Source organism: Oncorhynchus mykiss, chromosome 6 (genome assembly GCF_013265735.2).
Source record: "Oncorhynchus mykiss isolate Arlee chromosome 6, USDA_OmykA_1.1, whole genome shotgun sequence".
Taxonomy (NCBI): Eukaryota; Metazoa; Chordata; class Actinopteri; order Salmoniformes; family Salmonidae; genus Oncorhynchus; species Oncorhynchus mykiss.
Window position 1 is genome coordinate 28414716 of NC_048570.1, and position 11005 is coordinate 28425720.

General features: G+C 40.5%; 1 protein-coding gene across 2 annotated transcripts; it reads right to left on the minus strand.

Annotated features, from left to right (window-relative positions):
* Positions 1-21: 21 nt before the first annotated feature.
* arid5a (AT rich interactive domain 5A (MRF1-like)) lies at positions 22-10510 on the minus strand. Of its 2 annotated transcripts, none has more exons than XM_021606011.2 (7): positions 10357-10510; positions 6510-6592; positions 3282-3447; positions 3014-3066; positions 2009-2106; positions 1770-1923; positions 22-1627 (listed from the first exon to the last, which is right to left on the minus strand). In XM_021606011.2, the coding sequence occupies exons 1-7, from the start codon at positions 10358-10360 to the stop codon at positions 398-400; spliced, it is 1788 nt and encodes a 595-aa protein (XP_021461686.2). In that variant the 5' UTR covers positions 10361-10510; the 3' UTR covers positions 22-397. The 2 variants fall into 2 exon arrangements, with proteins under 2 accessions (XP_021461686.2, XP_021461687.2); XM_021606012.2 differs by lacking the exon at positions 10357-10510 and adding an exon at positions 6737-6899.
* Between the last annotated feature and the right edge of the window lie 495 nt (positions 10511-11005).

Sequence of the window (11005 nt, forward strand, 5' to 3'; positions counted from 1 at the left end):
GGTTATTTACTTACCAAAGAATGCAGACTTGGATCAGACAGGAATTATTTTAGATTTTATTCAGAATAAACAATTACATCTGTGTTGTTTCATATTATTTCCATGCAAAATAATTTTATCATACAATAAAAAAACGTACATAGCAGTAAACCAGAGGGCTATTGTTACAAATACAGAAAGATGAGTCCTTTTTATTAGTGCAATTCTATCAGTTGCCACAGTGGGGAGCCCATCTCGGGATAATAATCACAACAACGTTTCTCTGTTGATCACTCACATAGAATGCAGCTGTGTTCGAGTCAAGTTTAGAAAATGTCTAGAACGAAGCAGGTACTGTCATTATCTCCATTTGACTTGTCACATTGTCTATAAGCTCTGCGAGAGGTAGGCTGGGCTATCACAGCCTAGTTTGAGGATAATGCACGCCAGTGATGCTGTAACCAGTATGGGGATTCAACATAGGAATGGAATAGGGATAGGAGTAGAGAGCAGGCTCATAAGGGGAAGCATTGGTGTGTCCCGTTGCGGCATGACGGTACATAGGGTTGATCTGGGACTGAGGCAGTCTGTTGGTGGATAGAAATAATGGGTGTACAGGTGGCTTCTGTCCAGAGTCTCCCCTTGTCCTGTCATAGGCTGGGACGAGGTAGGACACTGGTATGCTGACATTAGAGTGGAATACAGGTTGTTGCGTTGGAAGTGGCTTTGGCAACATTGTCGTGGACTTCTCCTTTTTCTCTGTCTGATAATGTCGAGGGACCATATGTAGTTTCTTAGTATAGATCAGATCATTATCATGTAACATGGGCCTATTTGGGTTCTGATGGAATGTGTAACCTGGTCGAAAGGGTATAGGCCGCAAAGGCTCTATAGATTTGGGATAAACTTTAGTGAAACTGGAGGTGGATGGAACCAAGCAAGACCTAACAGTATACGTGCAGGACGTTGGTGGGGATATTTGGTGAGCTGGACGTCTGTTACTCCCATTGCAGACAGGGCTCCATACAGAGTTTTTACTCTGACCTTTGATAGAAACTGTGTCACCCAGTAGAGGGCTGACCTGAGGGAAATCTCTTTGTCCTCCAGGGAAGCCAACATATTTCTTGACATCAGGGCTGCAGCTCTGAGGCTTGTGGACCCCACTGCAGGCAGATATTGGGTTGCTGGAAAAAGGAAGAGGTACTTCTGGTTTTGGAACTGGGGGCCTCTCTTCAGTTAGTGCTGGACAGTCCTCAGAGGAGATGGAGTAGGGGGATGGGCTACGGGAAGAGGAGGACGACGGAGGGAGAGGAGAGCCCTCCGAGGTAGTGCGTGTCCGGCTAGAACGGACCAGCCCTGGGGACTGGGAGCAGTGGATCACAGAGGGCCTGCCCTTACGGTCCTCCTGTTTGGGGCTCTGACAGTCCTGGGACTGACTCAGGCTGGCCTGGGCCATACGCTTCTTCTTCTCCAGAGGGGAGATGATGTCTGAAGCAGAAGACTGGACCTGACCTGGCTGGGATAGGGAGTACGCAGAGGAAGAGAGGTCGTCACTGACGGTAGTCTCATTGTTTGGTGGAGGACGGTCTGGGTGGAGCCTTTCAGATGGAGTGGTCCATGGAGACGATGGAGTAGAGTGTAGCTGGCCCTGAAATAATACAACATGGAGAGTTCACTTCCAGTCGTACAGTTTGGGGTACAGTAACTGTATGACAATCATAGGCTGGATTAATAGAAAACAGCCAGTGAGTTTTATGACAATAGTCACAAACAGGTGAAAAGTGAAGTACCTCAGAGTCCGTCTCCTTTTCCAGATGGGGCCTCTTCCTCTTGCCCTCAGACTTGCTTCCCTCAGGGCTCCTCTTGTACTGTTTGCGTGGTTTGCTTGGAGGCAGAGGTTTGTCCTCCTCTCCCCTCAACTGTCTCTCAAAGGGTAAAACAAGCCTGCATTGAAGACAAAAGAAATTACACAATGAAAACAAGCAGAGATGGAGTGAGTTGAAGACAGATTATCTGGAGCAGTGTTCACCTCTCATAGTGTCTGCGGGTACAGGTAGCAGCGCTGGTGCTGCCTGGGCTGCCCCCCAGCTCATCATACACATTCTTCCACAGCCGTCGTGCTGTCACCTGTTGGAAAACACACCATAGTGAGCAAACACACCCCTCTAAATCCCTCATCCAGAACCATTATGCATTAATTTGAGGTAAAGTATACGACTGTCTAATCTGTCTTTTTATATTAAGAATATATGGAGGGGGCCTCCCGAGTGGCGCAGCGGTCTAAGGCACTGCATTGCTAGAGGCGTCACCACAACCCGGGTCGGCAGGGATGTACTTGTCCCATCGTGCTCTAGCGACTCCTTGTGGCGGGCCGGGCGCATGCATGCTGACTTCAGTTGTCAGTTATACGGTGTTTCCTCCGACACATTGGTGCGGCTGGCTTCCGGGTTAAGCGAGCAGTGTATCAAGAAGCAATGCGACTTGGAAGGGTTGTGTTTCTGAGGACGCACGGCTCTTGACCGTCGCCTCTCCTGAGTCCGTACGGGAGTTGCAGCGATGGGACAAGACTAACTACCAATTGGATATCACATAATTGGGGAGAAAATGGGGAAATAAGTACCACAAAAAAAAGAATAGCTTATATGGAGGGAGATGATTGGCCCATTACTAAAATAGAGAACAACGTCTTACTATAAGCTAAGCTCCTGTGAACTGAATTGGCATTTCATAGAAACCCTTCCTCTCTCAGCGCATTGAGCATGTACACATGCCACAGAGTGGAAACTTCATTCAGCAGACAGTGTGGACTCTGCTCTTAATGTGGTGGGTATGGTCATGTTTACATCCTGTCAACTAAAGATAATGTTCCACACAAGAACCTAAGCTGCATGGTGTCTTTCGCAACATAAAAAATGTGAGTAGCTGCCACTGCCATGTCTGTGTGATCAACAACCAGGTCAAGTGTAAAAAATATACAACTGTACGATATGGGTGTACTCACAGAGTTGTAACTGTACGATATGGGTGTACTCACAGAGTCGTAACTGCCAAGCTTCTCAACAGTTTTGTAGATTTTCCACAGGTTAACTGTGAGCAGAAACCATATGCATGTGAACATTAGGGGACATTGCACAGTTCTATAATTACTATTATATTGTATCATTCCCTATGAATTGTCTTAAAACACATGCATTTACAAACTACCCCAAAGATGGAGGTGATCTGGGGAGCAGGGAAAACGTATCTATGTAATAGAGATTGAGTAATAAAGCTACGGCTAAATCCTTTGAACATGGACTCACTCTGCTTAAAGCCCAGGTGTGGTATCCTCTCTATGGGTGTGCCTCTGTCCTTCATGAAACAGTGCAAATTGGCTATGAAGGACCTCTCCTCTGTCTCCATTGGGCTAGACCTGGGAGGCTCCTCACATTCACTGGCTGAGTCAGAAATCTCCATCGCTGCAGAATTCTACAGTAGAGACCATCAGATAGATGTACATCCAAATTATATGGATGCATACTATTACTGAACATATAAGTCTTCAAAACAGAACTGCAAGAAGAAAATAAACGAATCATACATTAGGAAACTTTTTTTAGAATTTCAAGTGAAACATTCAGAACATGACAGAGTTGGCTTCACCACTTTCAATAAGTAACCCATACATCCTGTATAAAGGGAAACCAACAGACATATGGGGTTTTCGGTCTAGACCTGATTATCAGCCTGGTGACAAGGATGTCTAGTTGAATAATAAATATGAAGATATCGAGCTCTATATACCTTATGAAAAGGTATCTTTCCCACCAAAGCTTTTACTCACAGGCCCTTTGTTATACATTTATTTTCCACTGACATGGAAGTAAACGTCATGAATGTAATTTAGAAATGACAAAAGACTGAGTAGCCTAGGAAGTAGTTCACATGATTAGAATATGTTCCATGAGAATGCAAAAAGAGTGAGGTTAAAATTAAATTGCAATTATCTGTTTGAAATGATCAGTAGAGCTCTTGGTCCAGTAGTTTTCAGAGGCATATTTCAGGATTTGATTATTATGTTGAACTTGGAGCTTACTCTGTAAGAATGTTGTTTAAGCAAACACAAATCAAACAAACGAGTAGAAAAGGGAAAAGTCACAAAATGCGGTGAATACCAAATGAGAAATGAAACGGTAGAGGCATGCAGAAATTAAGCCCTGAACAGATTACTGCCCTTACATTCAATGCATTCATTTGGATGAGAAGTGTCTATGATACTTCAAACCGGTCAAACTGACACTAAAATGACCAAAGTATAGGAAGCTGATATTCACAAAACTGCAGACACCGTGTCATCATAATTTGTACTATAAATATTTGTAAAGTAAAAGTAAAAGTAAAGTAAAACTATTATTTTTGGCAAAATTCACAAAGGGACAATGTCTGATTATATCAGTTTTGTGCACAAGCATACAGGTTGAATTTGCACAGAGCTATGGACTGATAGTGTAGAAGTTTGATATTTTTTATTACAATTTCTGCTTTCAAATGAGAGCAGAAAATGAAATACTGTATGTCAATACAATATCCCAATCCAAATGACTGAATACAGAGACTATTTTGTTTCTGTGGCGTATGCTGAGCTGTAGGCAACTGTCAAGCAGAGTTTCAAATTGAATCAGGTTCCTCTCTGTGGTTACTGGTTCCGAGAAGCAGGACCCAGTGGTGAGTAATAGTGAAGATGTGGGCCCCTATTTGGGATAGCCCTGACTGACTCACAGCTCTATACAGCTGTCCCATAGACACAGTTCCCAGCTATTACACCCCATCTTTTATCAATGGGCCTCCTCCAGCACCATGCAATGTTCTCTCGCTTTCGTCTTCTTCCTGCCTTGACTGGCCAGCTGCTACTCTCTCGCCAGCTCTCTCTCTCTTGCTATGGATACATTTCCATGACTTACGTTGGGTAGTAGGTTATTTTCAAAGTCATTTTAGGACAGGTGCTTTACAAATTTGTAGAATAATCGTTCCACACACAGCCATCTTCACACCTAATCAAGGAGATGAAAGATACAATGCAAAGTTCTTATGAACAAAGCAAAAGCATGTATGACTGGAATATGGATTAGTCATAGAGGGCAACATATTTCCAGAAAAGCAGAAATAGTATTTTTCTGAAAACTTAATCCATGTGTTGCATATGACTACTGAACAATGTGATGAAACCCTTTTTACAGTAAGCAGTACATATTAGAAGATAAGCCTACTGCTTTATTTGTATACTATACTGAATAAACGTATTCATGGCTGGACCACAAAACAGAGAGATGTCAGTCAGCTCTACGCGACATAGGTTTCATACAGGAAACGACTGCAGTCCGAGTCATAAAGCCCACCATACAATATTCATCATAGTTAACCACACAAAAATAAAGGCATGAATATCGTTGTGAAAGAGTGTCAGTAAACAGCATCTAAATTTCCACCACATTCACATTTTGGAAAAGGGCATAGGAAATGTTGTCGTCAATGTGTCGATAAGACTCTCACTATGATTGTTGGTGGCGTGCCGGGTTGATGCTATCGACAGGCCACTTGTCACCACAGAAACCACTGGGCTTTCATCTCACAGCAATGTCTTGGAAATTTTATGCATCTCTGCACTAACTTTTATTTTCTCATCTTCAATTACCAGAACTGTGTCTAGTGGAACTCCAGTTTCTGTTTGTGTAGATAGTGCAAATAGAGAGAAATGTATATTCTTTCACGCTCTATGAGACACGGCCTACTTACTATAACATTAAATAATCACTTTGCTGATTACTGATCTGAGAAATAAGATAAAACGATCAGATGTGATATTGCATGGCGTCACTTCCCAATGGGTACAAACGTCAATTCAACATCTATTCCACGTTGGTTCGATGTAATTTCATTAAAATGACCTGGAAACAATGTTTATTCAACCAGTGTGGGCCCAGGGGGTTAGTAATATTATTTCATATGATGAGGATTTTTTGAGAAGTGTATGCAACAATGAAAATGTGCAAAGGGTAAACATAGAAATACACTCTTCAATAACAACAACTTCAATTAAATGTGTTATTTGTATAATGTAACTCATTCCCTTTTCCATATAGTTCTGTTATCATATTGTATGCCCACACATGAAGTCAGACATATCAGAGACATGTAAAGAATGTGACTTAAGGTTACATGTGGTTTTGTTCTTTTACAACTTACTGTATGTAGTGAAGAAACACACAATTCTTCTACGAAAATGAATCCCTTTATAGGAGCCTAATACTTGACATGCTAATTTGACGTTTGAAGAAATAGAGAACTGAAAGCAGGGGGAAATGAAACACACAACACAAGAAATGAAGAATGTAAACATACTGGAAGTGAATGTGTTCTTGCAGACGCACATCAAAATTGAACTCTCTCTTTCCAATGTGGATGTAAATTCTAAATTCATGCAGAAAAAGACAGCCAAGTGTCTCAAGCTGCCTGGAGACAATATGAGTCATAAATGACCTGTCCTATCTTACCTGGTTCAGTGTCCCCTCCACACCTCTGCCCTCCTCCATGACTGGTCTCTGACTGGTGTCTCGCCCCCCTTCAGAATCAAATACTGCCACAAGGCACAGAGAAAAGACAGTGACAACTAGGCCAGAGCACACACCCTCCACTCCATATGGGCAATTTGTTTACCATAAGCAAAGAATGGTGTATGTCCCATGCATTTAATCCAGAACAAGATGCAATGAAACCCTACCTATGTGAAAAGCTGATGCCTTGGTTCACCTATGATTGCATTTCCAGTCCTGTGCTAACAGCAAGAACAAGTATACGTGTGATCTATCACTGAATATTCTGTAAGCTAACACACACTCCAGTAACAACGAAAGAAAACGCAGTTTTAATATAAAGCCACATGGTTACAACACCACTTCCTGCTTATGAGTCTAACCGCAGTTATGTGGTACCCTGCCTGATATGAAAGCATTACAACATGTGAATGAAAATGCAAAATGTAATGTAAAAGGCAGTTTTATTTTCAGTATTTAATTTGCATACTTTGATAATCAAATGATCATCCATCAAACCAACCCCCCCCCCCCCCCCCCCCCCCAAACACACATAATTTTCAGGCATAACATGTTAAGTGCCTGAGAATAGCCTTAGTACTGATACAGCCTTAGTACTGATACAAATTTAAAAGACTTAAAGGCTGAAGTTGAAAGTGAATGGATCCATGTACAGCCATGACAACTGAAAGTCAAATGTATTTGTCATTGAACACCCACATTCTAACCTTTTAACATTATATTCTTCCTCAAGGAGAGTAGCAGTCTCTTCAATAGCCCACCAAACATAATTGATATCACTTGTCTGCAAACCCAATATATCATTTTCTTTCGAAATCAGCTTGAATCATGCTTTCCATAGAACTTTGAGACCTTGGACTATAAGATTATATCTGAATTTGTCAAAATTTAGTTGACATAGCCTTGTTCTTTTCAATGTTCTCTACCTATATAGTACTCTAAATACCCAAATCCATGTTGTTATTTTCAAAATAATACAAGATAAAAATTGCTGACACCATTCAAACCAATGAGGGTTCAGAACTTTAAAGCCAATTATCTCAGAACAATCTTTTTGCAAATAGAAATGTATATTCCCAAGCTCTCGACTTCCCTATTTCATTTGTTCAAATATGTACATTCGTCAATGTACAAAGGACATTTTTGGAAGGAAAAGGGATGTCATTGTGGCAGAGTAAATTGTTATTGTGTACACAGTAAATTGAAGTACTTAGTATATCTCATGCACATTAATCTACAGTTTATACTAACCTGCTTAAAGCTAGAATCCTTAATTGAAACAATAACAGTGGTCACTCCATCTACGTTTTGGTAAAAAGCTGTGGGATGGCCTTGGAGAAATATAGCCACTCAAATTCATAAGCAGAGCTATGGATGCAAGGACTGACATCCATGATATCAACCTTAGTTTTAATCATGTTTTGAGGCTATACAGTGTGAGTTTATATTTACATTGTTGACAAATATTGGGGCATAACTTGAATTTTGGGTTCTGATTCTGATGTGGTGCAAAGGTTGAACTAAGATCATGAGCAATTTAGAAGTTTATACTCTTCAAGAATCAATGGGTATATATAATTAATGTATACGCCCAAAAATGGTGTAGCAACTAAGGATTCCAGCTTTAAGTCATGATACATTGCAATTGACCAGTGTTCCAGTTTTATCAGCCCATCAGTTATTTAATTACTTACTCTCTCCAAGCCAGTAATTAGGAAGGAATGCTCCTTATATTTCTATATTGGCTTGAAATATGTATGTCAAGTGTTTCTGCTTAGTGACGAATTAAAGTACAAGTCAAAAGTTTGGACACACCTAATCATTCAAGGGCTTCATTGTAGGGCTACATTGTAGAATAATAGTGAAGACATCAAAACTATGAAAAAACACATGGGGAAAAAAAGTGATAAACAAATAAAACAATATTTTATATTTGAGATTCTTCAAAGTAGCCACCCTTTGCCTTGATGACAGCTTTACACACTCTTGGCATTCTCTCAACTAGCTTCACCTGGAATGCTTTTCCAACAGTCTTGAAGGAGTTCCCACATATGCAGAGCACTTGTTGGCTGGTGTTCCTTCACTCTGAGGTCCAACTCATACCAAACCATTTCAATTGGGTTGAGGTCAGGTGATTGTGGAGGCCAGGTCATCTGATGCAGCACCCCATCACTCTCCTTCTTAGTCAAATAGTCCTTACACAGCCTGGAGGTGTGTTGAGATATTGTCCTGGTGAGAAAAAAAATGATAGCCCCACTAAGCTCAAACCAGATGGGATGGCATATTGCTGCAGAATGCTGTGGTAGCCATGCTGGTTAAGTGTGCCTTGAATTCTAAATAAATCACTGACAGTGTCACCAGAAAAGCACCACCACACCTCCTCCTCCATGCTTCACGGTGGGAACCACACATGCGGAGATCATCCGCCCACCTACTCTGCATCTCACAATGACACGACGGTTGGGACCAAAAATCTCAAATGTAGACTCATCAGACTAAAGAACAGATTTCCACCGGTCTAATGTCCATTGCTCGTGTTTCTTGCCCCAAGCAAGTCTCTTATTCTTATTGGTGTCCTTTAGTAGTGGTTTCTTTGCAGCAATTGGACCCTGAGGCCTGATTCACGCAGTCTCCTCTGAACAGTTGATGTTGAGATGTGTCTGTTACTTGAACTCTGTGAAGCATTTATTTAGGCTGCAATCTGAGGTGCAGTTAACTCTAACGAACTTATCCTCTGCAGCAGAGGTAACTTTGGGTCTTCCTTCCTGTGGTGGTCCTCATGAGAGCCAATTTCATCATAGCGCTTCATGTTTTTTGCGACTGCACTTGAAGTAACATTCAAAGTTCTTGAAATGTTCCGGATTGACTGACCATCATGTCTTAAAGTTTGAAATGCATTCCAGGTGACTACCTCATGAAGCTGGTTGAGGGTATGCCAAGAGTGTGCAAAGGGTGGCTACTTTGAAGAATCTCAAATATAAAATTTGTTTAACGCTTTTTTGGTTACTACATGATTCCATGTGTTATTTCATAGTTTAGATTTGTATTTTTAAAAACTAGGCAAGTCAGTTAAGAACAAACTCTTATTTACAATTGACGGTCAACACCGACCAAACCCGGACAACGCTGGGCCAATTGTGCGCTGCCCTATGGGGCTCCCAATCACGGCCAATTGTGATACAGCCTGGATTCGAACCAGGGTGTCTGTAGTGTCGCCTCAAGCGCTGAGATTCAGTGTTTTAGACCGCTGTGCCACTCGGGAACAAAGACGGCCCACCAAAGATGTCTTCACTATTATTCTACAACGTAGAAAATAGTACAAATAAAGAAAAAACCCTGAAAGAGTAGGTCTGTCCAAACGTTTGACTGGTACTGTAAATATTTTAAGTTTTATAACATTTATTTAAAATACAAATAAAATTAAGAATCGTACCCTTTGCATGGAAAACGATGTCATGTTTATATGTATATGTATGTTTTTATGCCTCTATTAAAAACAATAGCCTACCCAATGTAAGTGCCATTTCACAACTTCCCATCACAGTTTATTTCGTATAATGAAAACATAAATGTGTGATCGAGGTTACAAAAAACAGTAGGCTGTTGTCTAACTGCAAACGTTGAAATAAATGATTAAACAGTGCCACAATTTGCAGCCTACGTCACCATTATAACTAAGTGTGTGCTTTTGACAAGACATGTTGATTACTCTCCAGCTAAAATAATAAAAGCTGATGGTGCTCAACATGATTAATAAACTTCCAAAATGTTAAGAAAAACAACTTACCCATTTACAAAATAATCCCTTGACTCGCGACTTGGAGAAGGTTTACTTTGTTTCAGCACCACTTTACTGAAGAAGCTTCTCTAATTTAGCACACCTCGGAATAAGACGTTGTCAATGGATTATTATTGGTTGATCATGTCTACAATACAGCAAGTGAGTCTGGGAGTTGAAGTTTTTGACTCTGGGAATTACAGCTCTCTGAACACCCAGTAGTAGTCTCAAGGCACATTGAATCAGTTTTAATAATTGTTTACTTTCATGTAGCCTTTCTCAAATGTATGACCTGAGGCTATTTGTAATGAGTTCACTAGACTAGGCTACAAAGATGTAAAAACAAAAACGAATTATATATTTTATCTTTATATAAGTGCACACGTTGAACTAATAGCAATAGAAACATCTTGTCTGGATAGTCATCAAAATATGATTATCTGACATTCTGATCTTTTCAACAAAACCACACATTTGCATTTCATCCATGGGAATAATTTAGCCAATCATAATCTATACATAAACTTTGAATTTGGAAAATAAGGATGTATTTAACAAAAACCTATCAAATCAAACGCAACTGTCGATATGTATTTAACAAAAACCTATCAAATCAAACGCAACTGTCAATATGTATTTAACAAAAACCTATCAAATC

Bases quoted from the DNA above. Each gene is read 5' to 3' on its own strand.
- arid5a (XM_021606011.2), bottom strand. The intron at 1,924-2,008 runs GTGAACACTGCT...TCTTCAATGCAG, and splicing joins ACCCGCAGACACTATGAGAG to GCTTGTTTTACCCTTTGAGA. The intron at 1,628-1,769 runs GTACTTCACTTT...GTATTATTTCAG, and splicing joins AAAAGGAGACGGACTCTGAG to GGCCAGCTACACTCTACTCC.